The sequence below is a fragment of the Sinohyriopsis cumingii genome, chromosome 8 (assembly GCF_028554795.1).
Source record: "Sinohyriopsis cumingii isolate HCF-2022 chromosome 8, ASM2855479v2, whole genome shotgun sequence".
NCBI lineage: Eukaryota > Metazoa > Mollusca > Bivalvia > Unionida > Unionidae > Sinohyriopsis > Sinohyriopsis cumingii.
In genome coordinates, this window is record NC_142968.1 from 94,411,569 (window position 1) to 94,432,696 (window position 21,128).

At 36.2% G+C, this 21,128-nt stretch overlaps 2 protein-coding genes across 6 annotated transcripts in view; one reads left to right on the top strand and one right to left on the bottom strand.

The window, feature by feature from the left end:
* LOC149794165 (protein KTI12 homolog) overlaps window positions 1-9,420 on the top strand; it is a 145,258-nt gene extending 135,838 nt beyond the window's left edge. For both annotated transcript variants that reach the window (XM_089968265.1, XM_089968264.1), the window contains exons 7-9: window positions 2,088-2,150; window positions 3,397-3,465; window positions 9,227-9,420. In XM_089968265.1, the coding sequence (XP_089824391.1) occupies window positions 2,088-2,150; window positions 3,397-3,465; window positions 9,227-9,370 (276 nt within the window). In that variant the 3' untranslated portion in view covers window positions 9,371-9,420. The remainder of the gene's footprint in view (window positions 1-2,087; window positions 2,151-3,396; window positions 3,466-9,226) is intronic.
* A 1,337-nt stretch (window positions 9,421-10,757) lies between these two features.
* LOC149794167 (uncharacterized) overlaps window positions 10,758-21,128 on the bottom strand; it is a 45,592-nt gene continuing 35,221 nt past the window's right edge. For 2 of the 4 annotated variants that reach the window (XM_089968263.1, XM_089968260.1), the window contains 3 exons: window positions 18,070-18,256; window positions 14,810-14,923; window positions 10,758-12,237 (listed from right to left, as the gene is read on the bottom strand). In XM_089968263.1, coding sequence (XP_089824389.1) covers window positions 11,952-12,237; window positions 14,810-14,923; window positions 18,070-18,256 — 587 coding nt within the window. In that variant the 3' untranslated portion in view covers window positions 10,758-11,951. The remainder of the gene's footprint in view (window positions 12,238-14,809; window positions 14,924-18,069; window positions 18,257-21,128) is intronic. The other 2 variants (XM_089968261.1, XM_089968262.1) reach the window with 2 other exon arrangements.

The following is a 21,128-nucleotide window of genomic DNA, read 5'->3' on the forward strand; positions in this document are numbered from 1 at the left end:
TAGTGGGTGCTTACTGTACTATTAGTGGGTGCTTACTGTACTATTAGTGGGTACTTACAAAGCTGTGGACAGAAGAAGAATGCAAATTTTGTTTCACTTAGCTATGAGCTTGCCAAATGAGACTTGTAACAGAGGCTAAGATAACCTAGTTATATGGTCAATTTACCCTGTATATCACTTGCTTGATAGGAGGGGCCCCGAGTGGTCTAAAGCATTTTCTGTTTCGGATCACTGCCATCTCACCTCTGTCTGCGCCGGTTTGAGTCTCGGATTCAGCCAATGTAGGTATGTGAGAAAGCTTGCCAGTAGCTTCTCGTGGGTCGGTGGTTCTTTCCAGGTTCTTCCTCCACCATTAATACTGGCCGCCATGTATAGCCTATCGTGTGCTGAAAAATGGCGTTAAACCCCACAACAACTTGCTTGATAGGAATTGAAACCTGTTTATTCTTCACTACTGGTTTGATATTCTTTTTCTTTACACAAGTCATGTGTATTTATTGATCTTTGAGAAAAATGGTTTTAACATTGGACAAAATTCAATGCTAAGTAGTCAAAACATCCGATGCCCAGATCCCCTCTAATTTCAGATCGGGCCCATCCTGTATTCTAAGAGAGCTGCTGTTGGCCTAGATAGAAAAAAAAAAACATAATTACATTTGCCAGAGAACATTTTGATCATGCTGATGAAATGCAAAAATGCATTTTCAATATGTTGACATACCTTCTATAACACAGCAAAATCTGATTAAAATCATATTACCACTGTTCTGTGTGAAGTGGAGATCTGATTTTAATCAAATTATAACATGATGGGTTGTGCTAAAACAATCTTGTACTCCTAGACTAATGGTTGTTTTGAGAAAACACAATTTTCAGTAATCTTCGAAAATAGAAGAAAATTGTTCTGACCAGGAAGTACTCAGAGAATCTAGCTGAGAAGTTTGATCTCTAGGACCATCCAGTCTACGAGTGTATCGATGAACACTAAATACACTTGCATTACCATCAAACCTGCCTATTGAACCCTATTAAATTTATATCTGAATTGTAGCAATTGCAGTGTTGTGTGATATATAATATTAAAAAAGGGAAGTTTTGGGGATATGGAAATTGGAGTTAGCACATTTGGAATTTCAGTCAGGGCTTGTGATTTTTTTGGAATCACCAGCCCTGAGCCTGTGTCCAAACAAATTTCTTTGAGCACTGACACTATGCTAAGTCAGTGCAAGGGTTGTCCAATATGTTGAAATTTCTGATGAGAGGGTACCTCATAGAGTCAAATTGTCTTCTTGCCAATAGCTCCTATGGCTATCCTTACTGAATGCAGCCCAGGATTTTAGAAATGCTTCATTACTCGACTAGCATTTTAGCAAATATTGACAGTTACTGCATGTCAAATCGGCCTTAAGTTTATATAGTAAAATCCCAACAAGAAAGACCACTATTCAGAGAGACCACCTGTCATTTGCTACCAGATGAGTGCCAAAACAATTATAACATGATTACCTCTATTGGCCTGTTTTGAGAGACCACATTTTGTTTGGCATTAGATAATCCAAAGAAAGCAACAAAAAGGGAGTGGATTCATTCATCAGTTTGTTAGAATAATCCAAATTTTCATAAAAGCATAATTTAGGTTCTGCTGACAGGAATATAATTTATTTTAAGCAAAAGAAAATAAGTCACACACATAGCTTTGTGAAATTGTATATATTACATGCCAATCAGGACTGACATCTGGTAGGAAATTTTTCAGTGGTGGAAAACCTGATATGCGGTCATTTTATTTCTTTAAATGTTATTTAAAGATTTGTGCAAATCTATTTTTTTTATAAATGTGATACTCTCAACATACCTCATGCTTTTAATTAGCTGCAACTTAATCTTTGATATTCTTTACATTATCTTAGGACATAAAGACTAAATGTGATAAAAATTGTTTGTTACCTTATATACTTGCTTATGAGTCGAGTGTGGTTGCCTAATGATTACTCCTAACAAACTGCATAGACCCAAATCTGCTGGTGCATTGGGTCATAAAAGTGAGTAACTATGAAGGAATAAATTTAATATTTTCTTATTTGCAGCAGCCTTTGTCTTCAACAAACTTTCTGTATGAATTGGACAGAATCACACAGGAAATTGTAAATGTAAGTAAAATAACAGCTGAAATGATGCTCTACTTTGGTTTTCTGTCACAAACTCATGTATGTTCCGTTTATAAAGGTGACAGGAATAACCTCCATCAGTCAGTCCCTAACCTCATCTCATCCTAAATTGCTTAATGGAAGTTCACAAAAATGTGTTGTTATATTGCCCTTAAAGTAACCATCACAAACTTAATACTAATCCACTCTCCCATGATTTTTCCTATTGGTCATTAAAAGTCATCCGTCACTAATCCATTCGAACGGTGAAATATACCACTAGTCACTGTCATAACAGTTCAAAAGTGGTCATGAGCAGCATTGCCTTTAATGGTAATTGATATCTTTATTGTAATAATTGAGTACATACCAGTATCCTGCACTTGGAGCATAATGAATGCTAGTGATGCAGATGGACTGATATTAAACCACTCATCCAGTAAATTAGTGGGATTTCAGTGAAAAGAGTCTTCACACATTTGGAACTAGACCAGATGTGCTGTGCCAACGCATTCTGATGATAAATAACAAATGGTGTAAAGTCTCTGGCTAGTATTGACCAATCAAGAAAAGTTGTAATCATTTACTCAAAACCCGATCCAGGATTATGCTGTACATGTTGTTTTAACATTTATGTCATTGTTGATAAACAGTTAGTGCAAACTGCTTTGACAATTTTAGCCATGTGGAAATATTTACAGCAACATAAATTAAATGATCAGAAATTGAAACTATTGTCCAGGACCAAGATGCCACAGATGCTGGTAAATTTAACCACATGAATGACTCAAGAAAGGCTGTGAGGTTGTGTATTTCCAGCACTGAGCATTTCAATAGAGAAATGTACTGGGTACTTAATTCATGAGTTTGTTCGTAAAATAAAGCTAATGTTTTAGTTGATGAATAATAATTATTAAATTAAACACTTGTTATGTATATTGCATTGTTTGTTTGATTTTTTTCTTCATTATATACTATGGGTTATGAAAAATTGTATTTTGTAGCTGACATGGTCCAGACCTGACCAGAATTATTCTTTTCTTTTTTTTTAAATTTAAAGAACTAAACACATAGCTAATATTTATTCTATGAGGAAAGTTGTTATATTTAATTTGCATTGTTTATAAGGTTGTTTTTTTAAATATTCATTATCGATTATGTAAAATTGTATTTTGTAACTGACCTTGTCCAAAATCAAGTTCATTGTTTGTCTAACCGTAGACAATGGTTATTTTTCTTTCTTCTGTAGGTCATTATGGAGGGGCAAAAGGTGAGTGTACCAGGTGATCAAGTCATAATACCTGGGGCCAAAGACAAAGTATCCTTTTACCTTGAACATCAAATTTAAGCTTCTCTCTTGCTCACAAAGAAAAATCTTGTAATCATTTCTGTTTTAATTCTTTGAAGTGAAGCAAACAGGTTTATCAAAATGTTATTTTGATGTTAAGTATTTGAAGCATACTGTTAATTCATATTTGTTCATTTGGTACCTATTGTTTTGCACTGTACAGTTAATATAAACAAAAAATTTAAAGACATGCAAAAATGTACATGTAATGGTTTAAAGAACTCACTGAAGTGGTTGCAGATGTTCTTTTTTCCCCATGAAAATATTATATACTTGAAACTGCAAAATTGTAGTCAATCCATAATTTGAATATTAGCAAAGTACTGATGTGGGAAAATATAAATCATAGTGATTGATTTAATGGCTTTTTTTTAGCTGAGCAATGCATGTTGACATGCTAATGTATAAACACAACAAATGTGTTTGCTTACCTCAGCATATTATCATCAAATCACAGATAACATGAATATACTGCTGGCAATTTAGGATGGTCACTGTAAATGATAGTGAAAATAATCTCGGTATTTCTCCTTCAAATACGTTCCCCGATCACATTAACATTAGGATATAAGCCTGCTACCTCTCGAATCCAGCCCTACTAAAAGACAAAAAATTCGTCTTTTCTGTCTATCTCATATAGACCAAAGGGCAATAACTCTTGCCCCTTACCTCTCCTTGCCACCGCCAGGTGTCACTAGTTTTTAAGCTTCACTTGTACTGATAACACGTACATTATACCTCCAAACAATCCAAGCCATCTTAGCGTTAAATTGGACCATCCGAAGTTAAATTTGGATTTATTGCGTTGGACACTCATTCTTCTACAGGTTGTATACATTATTTAACAATTTTTTCAAAATTGAGTGACTTTGTCACCCTTACGGATTTTGTCTACTGAAGACCATGTTACACACGCTATCGCTGAACTCGTTTTGTCAATTAAGAGTTAATGCGACACTGACTAATTTCGCTTACTCCGTTAGTAATGGTTGTGGTATTAGCGAATTAATAACATGCTGAATTGCTAATTTGTGCTTTGTTTTCTTTTCTTGTGTCGTTTCAGTAGAAATGTCAACCAAATGCATGAAATGCAAAAAGTTCAAAGCAAAAGAAGACAACCATGACTCTTGTATTGTATGTACCAAGTGTACATCATCTATACCTTGCAGCATGTGTAATACTTGGACAGAGCAAATGTGGGCTGATGTAGTCCAGAAGGCAGAAAAAGGGAGTGGGGGACGTTGGGGTCCCCCCTCCACCTAAAGTTTGTCGTTTGCAACCGTCAGCCACAGTAACATCAGCGGCAATGGAGGAAAATAATGTTGACAGGGTACAACAGTCCACCTTTGAACAGATGCGTCGTTTGGTCCAGGAAACGACGACGCAGCTATTGACATCAGGCCAGATATTACCCTTATTTCCCTTGCTCGCTTCCACGTTTTTTTCTGACTCTTTGGGGGAATGTTCCCCCAATTTTAGGCTGCCCAGTGGGTGTAAGTCCCCCCGCATGTCCAAGCATGGCCTTCGGGCCTGTAAGTCAGGACGCATGGGGTTTTTACCGGATCCATTTCATTATACAACCTCTATGTCACCGGCCGTCCAGTTGTACCAGCATGGGGACCCTATTGCTAAAACGGTCTGACCAAATATGATTTATGGGGATCTTAGTGATAAATCCATCCGTCAAGCTGTACTGCCAGCAACATACCAATACTATGGCAGAGATTTTAGTGAGAAATCTGTCTGTCCAGCCATGCCATTGGAGCAGCCGGTACCGGTGATAGCAGGACCGTCCCCAACATTCAGGCCGACCACAAGCCAGACAAAACAGCCGGCAGGACCATCCGTCCATATGTTCACGGCTTAACCACAAGGGAGAGTTAGTGACAGTGTCAAGGATGATGGAATCGCGTCATCTATGGCACCTGGTATGCTCTATCCAGAGAGGCAAGCTATTCTAGAACACGACTCGGCACACAGTAAGGGTGATGAAACTCCTGCAAATCAGCCGTACACAGATCCAACCATGGAACAGACTGAGTTTGGCTTCAAGGCGGCAGTGGAAGCAATTTATAGGGTGTTGGCAACTTCAGAATGCCCTCCACCTCCTACCGCCACTCAAGACTACAAAGTTAAGGCGTCTGTAGATCTTGATGGGGAGGAAGAGACACCGTCCTTCCGGCTCTTTCCACAGTCGGCAAAAATTAAGGAGATCAATGATCGTCTATCAGGACGAATAGGTGATCCGAGGAATGCTAAGGCGTTCTTTTCAGAAAGCCAAGTATCAGCGACGTTCTCGTGTCGCTGGTACAAAACTCATTCAGACATCTTCAGTACAGATCTTCTGGCCCTGGACAAAAAATATGGCAGCAGTTCACATGTCCGCTCCACGGTTTTACAAAGTGGACAAAAATGTGTTCCATGCCACGTCAAAGCTAGTCCGGAACGTAGTCGCTATGTCTTCAATGTTAGACTTGGCTTCATTAGCCATTTTCCGACTCGCAGAATCCAACAATGACCATGCTTGGGAAGCGATGGCCCGGATTGCTAGAGTTATTAACAGGGCAGCTCACCATTCCATGGCTAATGCGTTGACTGCTTCTGCCAACTTAGACCTGATACGACGTGACGCATGTCTGCGGTCCACATCGCTCAAGCCCCATCATACTCTGGCTTTACGGATGACTCCATTTGGGTTGCCTTTACTCTTTGGAGGAAAAATTGAAGAAGTTCGGAAGCAGGCAGCTCAGGAACTGCCCCTCCAACTCGCCGCCCAACCCTTGCGGGCATTTAGAAAAAATCAGCCCCTGCCACAGCGGAGGGATGATTGGCGGACCAGGGACAAGGGATCCTTACAATCAGATGTGCAGTATAGATCCTAACCCAATGCCAGGAGACAACAGTCTAATCAAGCTAGGAGGCAACCATACAGAGGCGGTAAGAAACAAAGTTTCTCCGTCTTCAAGCCTCCTAACTCTAAAAGTTGACATACCCTCCCCACCACCCGCAGACAGCCTACCTGTGGGCATCCGCCTCCTGCAATTTCAGGACCACTGGACCACCTTTTTTTCCTCAGAATGATTGGGTGATCCAGGTCATTTCGGAGAGGCTTTGGATTTCATTTATCCAACCCCATCCCCTGTCCTCCTCTCCCCTCTTCACAGACGTACTGTCGGATCGGGAGAAGGATACCTTTCTACAACAGGAGATAATGGTCGCTCATAGGAAAACAGGCGGTGGAGATTGTGAAAAAAAAAAAAAAAAACGCAATTGCCAGGGTTTTTAGTCCAGGCTGTTTCTTATCCAGAAGGCAAACGGCAAATTGAGGCTGATCATCGACCTGAGTCGCCTCAACCAATACATTTTCTTCACGCTTGGCTCTTGTCCGGACAGCCTTGCAAGACAAACAATTTAAACCTTCGATTGTGGAGAGAATCTCAAGAACAAGAAGGCCCTCCACTCTGAAGGCTTACGAGGGAAAGTGGCGTGTTCTCAGGGACTGGTGCCATATCAGTTGTCCCTTTGAGTGTCTCAGTCCCTCAACTGGCCGCCTTTTTTCTCTGGCCTTTTTGAGGAGAAACAGTTGGCCCCAATTACTATCAAAGGCTACCGCTCCATGATATCAGACGCATTCCGCCATCATGGTAGATGTGATATTGGGCATAATAAAGATCTGTCAGATCTTTTAGCCAATTTTGATTTCAATCGACCAAAATCCCTCACCCTGTTTCCAAAATGGAATCTGTCCTGGGTTTTAACATGGCTCAATTCAGACAAATTTGAACCTTTAGCCCACACTTCGTTAAAGCTACTTTCATACAAAACATCTTTCTTGATAGCCTTAGCTTCAGCATGCAGGGTGAGCGAGTTACATACCCTTTCCAGTGACCCGAACTTTCTTCAGTTCAGATCAGATGGTTCCGTGATCCTCCTGACGCAATCAGGCTCTGTAGCCAAAAATAGGTTACCATCCATTGGCAATCAAAGAATCGTCATTCGCTCGCTCTCTTACATAGATAAGTCAGGAGCAACAGCCATGCAAGATCCTGTTCGTGCACTCAAGCACTATTTAAAATGCACAGAGGCGTGTCGGGACACACGTAAGTGCCTCTTTCTTCCAGTCAAAGCTGGTAAACGGGATATCACCCCTCAAGCCCTTGCTTCATGGCTCAAGTGGGTTATACACTCAGCGTACTATGAGGTCTCACAAGATCAGAGTTGCCTCATGAAGATTACAGCTCATGAGATTAGAGCAATCTCAGCGAGCCTTGCATTCGAACACAATGTTTTGATCCGAGATATAATAGAAGCTGTTGCCTGGCATGTAGAGTCAACCTTCTCCAGTTTTTATCTCAGAGATTTGGCTTCGCAGAGGCAAACCTTGAATCCGGTAGGTCCGGTGTCTGCAGCCCAGATGACCACCAGATCCATTTAAAACAATCAGCACAGCCTATCAGCTTCGCTTCATTCGCCAGTGAAATTTCGTAGGTAAGAAGATTTCAATAACTATCTTCTTAACCGTATATAGGGGTCACATATCACGTGACCCTAGGCTGTGTTGCTGATGAAATTAGGAGAAAGGGTTATCATTCAAATGGGGAATCCAGCCATCATTCCCTAGAAGGTACCCGGGGTAGAGGTAGGATGCTCAGCATTCCCTCCTCCTATTACCTATTCTCCTAACGTTAATGTGATCAGGGAACGTATTTGAAGGAGAAAGCAAATTTTTAGTAAATTATGTTTCTCAGAGAATACTTAACCGATCACATTACTTAAAAACCCTCCCAACCACACCACAATGCGAGCATCCTCATATAATATATATCGCTCAGCTTAAAAAAGCTAGTGACACCTGGTGGTGGCAAGGGGAGGTAAGGGGCAAGAGTTATTGCCCTTTGGTCTATATGAGATAGACAGAAAAGACGAATTTTTGTCTTTTAGTAGGGCTGGATTCGAGAGGTAGCAGGCTTATATCCTAACATTAATGTGATCTGGTAAGTATTCTCGGAGAAACATAATTTACTAAAAATTTGCTTTCTTAAAAACAACTTTCATGTGTCCTTCTTGCCTAACATAGCCTTTATTAAAATGGGGAGGGAGACACTCATTTTTAAGATCAGACACGTGTATCAATGATACATCTAGAAATATATTACAGATTTTAACAAATAAAATAACATACTACCAATAATGAAATTTAGAACTTCATCTATTACAAAGTAAAATCAAACATGCTTTCATGTATGCATCCTAATTAAATAAAAATAATAATGTATATAACAAACGGAAAACAAATATTTTATGGAGATGTTTTAGTGACCATGAGAGAAACAGCAATGGGGGGCTCAAAAGGATATAAGTTGGTGGCTAAAATATCAAATATAACTGATGGCAGAGAGAGGACATCTAGTAATGAGGATATAGCATTCCTCAATTTTCTTCTGCCCCGACTGCTGCATATTATCTTTTTTAAATCATGTAACTTTCAGATAAATAAACTTTTCAAAAAAATGCCTTATGAATTAAATTCAATAAAATATAGTAATTGAGGAAGCATATAAAAACATTAACCAGTTATTACATTAAATTACATTCTTGTTCTTTTTATTATCTAAGGAATTTATGTAACACTTGTTACATCTTTTAAGAACATAGTTTCGTTTTATTTTTTAATCCAAGTTTTATTGGAAAAAGAAAGAATCTGTATTATTTTGCCTTGACAGCTTACCAGATAGTCTTAACAAGAACACTGACTCTTGCAGAATTACAGCGGCATAGACGTCAATTTATCATCTACACCAAAATGCACCCTGTAGATGATGCCAGCAAACTGTCCAATATGTTTGTCCAGTATCTGTTCAATACACTTAGATGAAATTTTAACGCTGTTATGATGTAAATAAATTTGCCTTGTATATTTCATAATTGCCCTGTCTGTTGTAACAAATAAATACAATTTTACTTTACAGATTAACAATAAGTTGATCTGTTTATATTTATGCATTTTAATCCATATTTAATGAGTCCTAAATGTACAAGAATACAATCCCTCTGTACAAACCAGTAGCCAACTGTCCAGAAGAACCTTACCTACATGCAAATCTTATCCAAGATCAAACCTAACTAAAACTCAACCTCTGAAACCTTTTTCAATAGACTGTACTAGGTGAACTGAAATTATCGAAAAAGATCCAATAATGTCCCTGAAAGTCACAGGTGAAGTGAAAATTTAAAAGATCTGTTGTCAAAGCTTATTTTAATTACACTAAAAGTCTGGAAACTCGAACACATGTCACTAAAACTGACTGTACTATGATTATTAAGGTTGGTTTACTCTTTATCGAAGATACACATTCTCGCAGTAAGTATTTTTCTAAATAATACAGAGGGAAAACATGAAATCTCTATTATTTTTCTTTTTTTAATATAACTACCATATATCCTGCATACATGTTGGATCAAGCTGCGAACTTCATAGACCCAGATCTGTCATCACATAATGTGCCAGAAGAACTGGGTTCCATTACATTACTTGCCTTATCCCAACATAAAGCCCTCTCCTTCTTTAAAAAATGTTGAGGCCCACAATACAGTTTTCATAGTTTTACTAGACCAATGTACAAATTACAGAGTGGAGTGTCTGCATCAGTTGTCATCTGGTTACCATATTGATTGTTACTTGCTCTTGTTTATGTGCACTTCATGTTTAGAAAGCAGAATATCAAGTTTGCACTAAACCTAAGGAACACTTCATATCTGCAACTTACAAAATTTCTGTGCAGAACTAGTAACAATAACCAGTATCCTGCAGCATCAAAGATATAAAAATGCACAAAACATAATCATTTTAAATCATAAATTTATCATTTCTAACCTGTTACTAAAGGTCACTAACAATGTGTCCATATTTGCAAGTCCAAGTCTATTTTGTTTAGACAAAAGAAGTGATGTGTTCATCATCTCTGATCAGCTCCAAATAATTCTGTAAATTTACTTAACTTTGGAAGTTACATTTCATTCAACCAATGTACATAGGAATTAAACCACATGGCCTTTATTTATTCTGTTCACATATTTTGCAAAATAATAAAACCGGGCATTGCAAATATTGGATGCTGACAACACAGTTTTAACCTTCTATGTATGAAGTCCCAGAAATTTCACCGTCACTGAAAATGGACTTTTCCTGGAACCAGACAGACAGGTGAATACTATAGTGTAGACCCTGTATTTACTTTATTTTGCACATAAAAAAACAGAAAGACATTCAAGACAATTTTATTTTCTTTATCCAAATATACTCATGATATTAATACAGATTAAAGAATACAAATTTGGTAATACATGTGCTCTGGAAAAGCTGAAAAACAGGCAACAAGTAACAAGAAATAACGTCTGTATCAAGACAGGAATGGAAAATCTGAATACTGAAACAAAGTTACAAATTATAAATATTCAGTAGTAATGCTAGGGATATAATTACAGTATCTATACTTAGTACAATTATTATATGCAATTAAAATACCTAACTTAAAAGACTACTTGTAAAAATCTGGTAGTACATGCAATCATTATTGTTTAACTATGGTCTTTCTCATCCTTATTTTACCTAACAGGATTTCACATCAATTAAGCTGCACATTGTCTTCATTTCTATTAATTGCATCATCAATATTTCTGAGCGCTTTTATAATTTACTAATCATTATAACAAACTTAAGCTCAATCTTGATGCAATAAACAATGTCAAGCACTTCAATGACAGTTTAAGAAAGTAATGAACATAGCTGTTATGCTGCATCTATGAGAGAAAATATTTTGCCGATAATTGATACTTTTTCCAAAAAATTGTATGTTAAATCAAACAGCTCTGTAATTGATATGGAAGATATGTACATATGTTTGAAAGACTTTAAAACAATTTGAACATTGCTGCTGATGATGCCACCACAACTATTACTATCTCTGTCTTCACAATAGCTATGTCTCACCATTTACAAGCAAGAAAATACACAGAAAACTATAAAATTCATACATTTTTAGGGTAAAAATAGACACTATTTCAAACAAATTTCTGAGATATCCATGAGAAATGCTTATCACAGGAAAAATATAATCACACTTGTATTTGTTCTGCTAATAATAAATACTAATGATCAAGAAATGTAACAGTATTATAAGCTGACATACTTTTTGCATTGGCACATTTCAAAATATTCTGCACCTATAATGTCCAACAGCCTTTTGTTGGTTTTCTGGGGAGTACATAACAAAACTGTAGAACTTTTTATCCTGAAAAATTTAAAGACCTGAACTCTTCAAAAACGAAATTTCTTCATGAAACTTTTCCTACTGCATCTCCAGTAATCTATGAGATAAAGTAGAATTTTACCTCCATTATTTTGAATGCCAGACCTGCGTTCCCTGAATAAAACTATATTTTCAACATTTCTGCAATCATTTGAGAAAGAAAACATCCTCTAGAACTCGAATTTCTTCTACGTCTTCCCCTTCTGCTGCTGGATAAACTCCTTGTTTTGGTGTCAATTGACGGGGACTAGAATACTGCATTCTAAATGGACTGGATCTACTCCTTGGACTGCGTCTTGCTATGGTAGGAGTTGCTATTGCTGCCTCTTGGTGTTGGCTTGGAGAAGTGATTTTGGTCACATAGCTTCCATTCAGGACTCCTTGGGCATCATCCAATGAATTGATTATTTCCAATACATTCAAAGTTTTCTCCCTGCAATGAAATTACATATAGCTTTAAGGAACAAACTGATTTTTTCCAATTGTAATATGTATAAAAAAGACAATGCAAGACACATTTTGCTTAACTTCGGAAAAATTACAACTAGAACATCTTGTTGCTGGGAACAAAAATGTGATGTGATTTGGATTTTTAATGTAGCTTTTAAAAAAAAAAAAGAGTCATATCACTACGATGTCTGCATTGTGTCAGTTTATAGTGATGTCTAGCACTGGGGCATTATGCCGCAGACATGTAGCATGATGTCCCACCCAGTCACATTATCCTGACACCAGGCCAAACAGTCCTAACACTAACCTCTTAATGCTGAGCGCCAAGCAAGGCAGCTGTTAGTATCATATCTGTAAGTCTTTGGTATGACTCGGCCAGGAATCAAACCCAAGACCTCCTGCATCCGAGTTGGACACTCTAACCACTAGGCCACCAGAGCAGTCTAACAAAAATGACATGCTGCATTAAATCTTGTATGATGCATACCCATCTTAAAACAGAATAGACTCAAATTTTCTATATGATGTATTCAAACAGAATAGACCCAAATTTTTTATATGATGTATTCAAACAGAATATACCCAAATTTTCTATATGATGTATTTAAACAGTACTGACCCAAATCTTCTATATGATGTATTCAAACAGTACTAACCCAAATTTTCTATATGATGTATTCAAACAGTACTGACCCAAATTATCTATATGATGTATTCAAACAGTGCTGACCCAAATTTTCCATATGATGTATTCAAACAGTACTGACCCAAATTTTCTATATGATGTATTCAAACAGTACTGACCCAGATGTTCTGTGTGATACATACCCAGCTTCAAACAGTAAAGAACTAAATTTTCTGTATGATGCATACCAACTTAAAACAGCATGGACCCAAATTTTATATACCTAGCTTCAAACAGTATGATATATGATGCATACCAACTTCAAAAAACAGAGACCCAAATTTTCTTTACACAGCTTCAAACAGTAAAGAACTAAATTTTCTGTATGATGCATACCAAATTCAAACAGTATAGACCCAAATTTTCTGCATGACGCATACCCAGCTTCAAAATACATACATGCCAACCTCTGGAGATGTATAAGCATACATATTGCTATTATAAGTGGCAAAAAAGCATAATTTGGGCACAGAAAGTGTCATCTATATATGAATAAGATACATGTTATGACTAACCTAATTCTGCAACTGGTCAAAATTCTTGTCTCAAAGGGCAAAATCCATATGAATTAGAACCAGTATACAAACACAAAATATACAGCACTCACTTTAACTAGTCCACATGTGTAATTTTCACTGAATGACCACAATCTGGGATTCTACGATGATCACAGTCAGGTGCTCAGAGTGCTGAAATACATTAATCTCATATTCTTTCAAAGTTTGTAAAGCAGTGTTGATTTGTCCTGTCTTCTGATCTGACGTGCTTTAAACGTTGAAAAGAACCATCTTCTGTAACATTTTTCATCATATAACATCATATAACATCCAAAACTCACACCATAAAGTGTTTCACTTTACATCTGATGCCACTGTCTTTAAAAGTATAGACTGGTTCACTAACTAGCTTATCAATAAAATAAACCTGTGAGGTAATGTTATAAAACCAGTCTGTTTTCTGGGAAATGGGTGATATACAGTTGCTATAGCAAACAAGGAAAGTACTCATGCTAGTCTTACATAGCAGTCACCTTTTTTAAGAATATTCTCAAATTTATATGAGTGGAATTAAAGAGATGATAATAAAAATGACAAACACAAGTTTTTACTGCTTTATTTTTTGAAAATGTATAAAAAGGCATAATTCATATACAGTCTAGTAATTTGGTGGAAAAAAGAGTAATGATTATGCGAAAAGTGTAATGATGCATGTATGACAGTATAGACCCAACTTCTGTATGACGTATGTCCAAGTTCAAACAGTATAGACCCAAATTTTCTGTATGATGCATACCCAATTTCAAACAGTACAGACCAAACTATCAAAATTTTCTATACTGAGTTTCAAATGACAGAGATCCAAATTTTCTATCTCATAATGTGCTGCTTCTTTTACTTAAGCTTTGCAGCAAACATCTTTAAAAACAAATAATTTTAAGGCCAAGTCAAAATAATCTGAAATGGAATTGTGTACACAAAATACTTTTGTTTTATATCACAAATATGGATTGGGTCTTATTGCAATATACAGCCTTACCCTTTGTGTAAGCTGTGTTTGCTTTTTGGGTTGGGGATGTTAGTTTCTAGTTTTTATAACTTTTGTGCAAGTTAAATCGCTAGTCACACAAAAAAATTCATTTCTAGATCAAATTTGGCACATTTTCCTTAGCCCAATGCATAAGTGTATGTGTGTGTGTGTGCATGCATGCATGTGTGTGCATTTTCCACAGGTGGAGATCTGTAGAAGAACATTTTTTCCAGGAGACCTCATAAGATGCAGTTTCTATAATGTTCAGAAATTACATCTCCTTCTGGGGTAGGTGGCTGTATTTTGTTACATCAGGAAAAATAATGATTTTGAAACACTGTACCCTGGTGTTGAGGAAGGATTGTCTGCCTCCTGTGGGCTGTTTTTGGTTCTCTGCCTGTTGGTTTGCATTGGAAGATTCCCTTGCCTATTGCCGGCATCAGTGAGTGGTGACCTGCTGAGGATTTTACAAGTTTTTAGCAAAAATTGATTATGTCAAAAACCTTTCAATTTAAAAAAATTAGCCCACTGCCTAATAGCAACCGTATTTAGGCATTCCCCGTTTGACATCTTTGAAACATATTTCATTTTCTCTGAAACTGGACCAGACCTAATTCAGAGCAGGATTCCCAGTACAATGATTGGTTCTGATCATTACTGTACACATTATTTGGATTCTAGGATACCTTTTGTTACATTTTCTCCAGAACCGCTTGATGGAAATAAACCAAATTTAGTCATTATGGTAAATATATACAAGAGGGATATTATTATTTTCACTAAGGTCCAGGAAGAGGGACAACAGTAGTCAAATGCATACAAATTTCATATATAGTCATGATGAGTTAACTACTTCTTATAAAAACACATTCTAGGTCTCTAACTCTACATCACATGGATTTTACCTACTTTACTATATTCTGTAAATCTGTTCTAAAGAAAATGGCTTAATCAACATGCATATTAATCTCTTGCTTGCAAATGATGTCATCCAGGGTTATGGTGATATCATTTAGCAAGTTTTATGGGAACAATGAAATAGGTGTAATTTTGTAAAGGTGTGGTATAAAAGATATGTATATAATCATCTAGTTTGATGATTCTAGCATGAAAAGAGCTTGATAAATAAACGTACACAACAAAACTGAACCGAAGTCAGTGAAGGATAAAATATGGGTCACAGTGAGCTACTCTGTGATGAGGGTGTAGTACTTACTCATCAAGACGCATGACTCCATGTAAAACAAGATGTAAAAGCTTGAGCTAAACACAGGAAGCCTAAATGTATCTGATATTGATCACCTGGCTTACACACCTTAACAATTATACATTTCACTAAGAAGGCTTATGTTTCCCGGGTTCTTCCTCCACTATTAATACTGGCCGCCATGTATAGCCTATCGTGTGCTGAAAAATGGCGTTAAACCCTACAACAACAACAACAACAAGGCTTATGTATGTATAGTTAAGAATACATCCCATGTAAACTATCTCCTGGACTTTATATCGTGTTGATTTTCCCTTTTTTTTTTACTATGTCCAGATCAAAAATATTTCTAAAGATAAAGGCAAAGTTACTATTTAAAGTCTCTTGCTTATAATTAAAATCATCCAGATCTTAATGATAATAAATCCAACAGATAAGCAAAATATGTCTTCAAAAGTGGTAGCAAGGTCAGCAAATCAAATACAAGATTAACTTTTTTAATATGTGCAGGTCCCACTTCTGAAATTGCCTAAAATCTTGATATAAGTCAATATCGGATCAGAATTATGGCTTCCAGTGTGATAATAAGCTCAGCCAATCATATGTAAGATCACCTCATAAATATGCATTCCACTAATTATTGACATAGTGCACATTTTTGATGATATAAATAAATATTCTGAATTGGATCAAAATCAAATCACAAATATGACTTACAGAGTGGTAACAAGTTCAGCTGATCAGATGTTATACAACATCATTAACCCCTGGAGGTTTTTGTCGTTTTCGCCTGAAATGCGAGTAGGAAACACATTTTGGGGACTATTTCTGAACATACCCTAATACATCGACTTCCTAGAGGTCTCCCATTAGACTAATGACTAGTTGTGTTAGAAATGTCATTTTTCATTGGTTATTTCGCTCGCACATGAGAGGTGTAAAAGTTGGGGTTCTTTTCTTTTTATTGTGCCTCAATTTCATATCAAGGCCACTCTTTATTCTAAATGCCCACTTAATCCTACTTTTTGCAAAAGTTCACCTGTCTGTGTGCAGTTCAGACTGGTCTGCCTTAGATCTGAGGCCTAAAACTCTATAATCTGGACACAAAATCGGATTCCGATCACGGGTGAATTTTGGGTGAAAAAAAAAAAAAACGGTCCAAAAAATTAGGTTTCTCCCTCAGTATTTTGTAGCACAACTAGAACATCCAGATTATTTGGTGTTTACCTTTCTATAATACCACTCACTTTAGTGTATCATACATGACCTTGACGCTACAGAGCTCGGCAGTAGGCTACTACCTCTTGCCATAAATGTGGCACCAGCGGTTAATGAGTTAATATGCATAGACCTCATTCACTCTCCAAGATCTTAATGATATAAGCCCACATTTCAAGTTTGATCAAAATGGAATTTGAAACAGGACTTCCTGTGTGGAAATAAGCTTAGTCAGAGTTAAGATCACCCAGATAGTATGAGTAGATCTCACTCATTATATAACTCATCCATAACCCTTACTGACATATGGATTGTATATTCTAAGTCTTATCAAAATCAGATCAGTAATGTGGCCTCCAGAGTGGTAACAATCTTGGTCAATCAGATGCATGTTCACTCAATGAGTACATGTGGATCTTACTCATTTTCAAACTCATTTGAGACCTTAATGATATAAGTGAATGTTCCAAAGTTGATAAAAATCAGAAATATCCTCCAGATTGGTACAATTAATTGCAAAACCACCTCATTAATATACATGAATCTCACTTATTATAAAACTTGTCTTAGATTTTGGTGATATAAACCCATATTCAAAGTTTGATTAGGATTGTATCAGACAATATGGATGAATGAATACATTGCCAATGATGGACTTCAAAATAATGCATGATGGATATGTGGCCATATGCTAAATATACTTTGCCTAAATAGCCAGCTGAGCTAAATATCTAATTAACAATGCACAACTAAAGTACATGCACAAAATTAACACACAATTTGTCTGAGGGTTAAGTGCTAAAACCCACTCCCAAAATTTGCAAAGGACTTAGGAAGAATGAAAGGAAAAGATGCTGTACATTTCTACAAATTTCTTTTATATGTGCAGGCACTGACATTAGGAATGTACAATCACTCTCCACTACTTCATATTAATGAACTATACAAAATATATGGGTTCATTTAAATTAATAAAATCGACTGAAAACTATTAATTTAGACTCACTGAGTTAGTTTGTTCCAAATTGCTAGTTTCTGAAAATAATTCATGTCAATATTATTATTATTAAAGTTTTTTTTTTATATTCAAAACAAAAACAAAACAAAAAGTAAAACTAAAACAAAAAACAAGTTTAAAATTTTTTGGACAAAGCTTAAATATATCTACATGTAAATACCTGCTATAGGATATGCTGGTGGCAACATCTACCAATCTGGGAATGGAGTCGATCTCCCCACTACTTGATCTGGAATGGGCAGGACTGTGTATTGGAGAGGTTGCCATGGATACTTTGAAGGCATGTGAAGCCTGTTGGATAGGTGATGTAGCTGCTGAAATTCTACTGCGAACTTGTACAGCATTATCTAAAAAATAAGAACATAAAAGTACTTCTCAAAGATAATCTATTCTTCTGTACAACATGTAGAAATAAAAATCAACGGATTCGGCCAATGTGGGTATGTGAGAAAGCTTGCCAGTAGCTTCTTGAGGGTCGTGGTTCTTTACGGGGATTTCCCGGGTTCTTCATCCATCATTAATACTGGCTGCCATGTATAGCCTATCATGTGCTGAAAAATGGCATTAAACCCTACAACAACAACAACAACAATTAAAATCAAAATACCTGTACAACATGCAGAGAGTAAAATCACAATACCTGTACAGCATGTAGAGAGTAAAATCACAATACCTGTACAACATGCAGAGTAAAATCACAATACCTGTACCATGTGCAGAGTAAAATCACAATAACTGTACAACATGCAGAGTAAAATCACAATACCTGTACAACATGCAGAGTAAAATCACAATACCTGTACCATGTGCAGAGTAAAATCACAATAACTGTACTGTACAACATGCAGAATAAAATTACAATACATGTACAACATGTAGAGAGTAAAATCACAAAACCTGTACAACATGTAGAGAGTAAAATCACAATACCTGTACAACATGTAGAGAGTAAAATTACAATACCTGTACAACATGTAGAGAGTAAAATCAAAATACATGTACAACATGAAGAGAGTAAATCAAAATACCTGTACAACATGAAGAGAGCAAAATTAAAATACCTGTACAACATGCAGAGTAAAATCACAATACCTGTACCATGTGCAGAGTAAAATCACAACACCTGTACAACATGAAGACAGTAAAATCACAATACCTGTACAACATGAAGACAGTAAAATCACAATACATTCATATCTACTCTGTATAATACTGTTATCAACCTGTCACATAGCACTCTGTAAGAATTTGTAAATGTACGTCCAGGACCACATGTTTTCCAAAACTGAGAGCCCAGTATGTTGCAAACTGTAAAGCAAATTTTTAAATGAGTCCTGAACCATGCAGTTTTATAAGTACGAACTACAATCACCAAGTGCTTACATATCATATTGGTAATAATTGGCAAAAATGAAACAATGACTCTGATTCACATCACAATACACACCTATCACTACACAATATAAAGAATTAAAAGGTATACTAATTATTATATCCACTGAAGATAGAAATTAAAGTATAACTACAGTCAAACCTGTCTATAGCAGCCACCCATGGGTGAAGGCAAATATGTTCCATTGAAGACAGGTTACCAAATAGCAAATTTAGCATTATTATTAGCAGTATTGTCATGCACTCATTTATACATCTCTCATACCTCATACAGATGCAAACACTTCTATCTCATGATTATCATTACAAACAAGTCTTAAATAAAATTACTGACAGCTTACCTTTAATTGTGAAAAACAAAACTGTCTTTCTGTCAAGGCAGTTTGGTATAATTAGACATGAAAACAGGTGTTCACACCTTAAACATCGGATGGATTAAGCAGTTGCTCAAACTCACTGAGATCAAAACACTGTCAGCTTTTCCTTGCAACTTCTGATAATAAGTGATGAAAAGAAACTACATGTACCTGGGGCTATTGTTAATATCACCTATAATGTTCATTTGAATTTACTGTTAGTGTAAACCTTCCCACCTGATTTTTTCAATTTCAACATTTATGTTGGGGTATAGAGTCAGACCCAAATGCCTAGAGAAAAGTTAGCCTAGCAAACTTAAATGATGTTACATCAAGTCATCCCTGCATGAAATCGATAGGAAAATGGTTTATTTTGTCATAAATTATGAGTATTATAATCGTTATATATTTAATCTGCTGACAGATGAGACACAACTACAGCATTACTGAAATTTGACCTGGTACTCACCATATGCATTTCTAGTCATATGACTAAACAAATCTCACAACCTAAATGTCAATGACATCAATAGCCACAAATTTCAACAATAAACTTGTTTCCAATGTTGTTGTACAAAAATATGAAAATATTAAATCAAAGCCACATATTGTTTGTAAAAGAAAAAAAAGAATACATACTTCTCAACATATTCTAAGAACAACATCCAGAAATCTCTAAGTGTTGCAGCAACTTGGAGGAGAAAGATTCATCAAGAATAGAGCAAGTATCATTGATAGTTTTGTTATATCATGTAACCACTGTGCTGACATGTACACTGCCTGATGAATCTGTCTTTATCAGAAACCTCCGAGTTTCACTGGATTATGGTAAGTACAATCTAAATATGAAATGTTTAAACATCAATTCATGTAATATACCTTTACATAAATACTATGCCTTGCTCATCAAACAACAAAAAAATTAATTTGCATACTTGGAGCTGTCACTGCCGATACGTTCTTGTGAATGTGGAAGGCAGGATGAAACCACTGCTTGGTTAGAAACACCTGGCAATGGAAGACAGGTGACCTCTGATGACATGAGATTTATATAGGAAATATGCCCAGGGGTGTGGGGAGTTATAATGACCATTGTGACCAAGTGACCACTAAACTCAGGTAACTGACAGGACAGGTTTGACTGTAATATGAGTATAATTTTGCATCAAATATTTGCCTTTGTGTTAATGTGTGTATCAAGACACCAATTTTATCCAATGTATCTGCAGACTATTTCATCCTTATTAACTGAATCCCTTTAACAACTTTTGTTACACAGAAATTTTTTTACTTTAGTTTCTTTAATATCCAGGATATCAGCAAACAATGCTTGAATGAAATGGTTTTGTATGGTCCATCAAACAGAGAGTATGATGCAAACCAAAGATAGTGTTCAAAAAATGGAGATACATGTAGGAAGAAGTGTACAACAAATTTAGGAAGAGAAACCCTTTCATATAAATGTAAACAC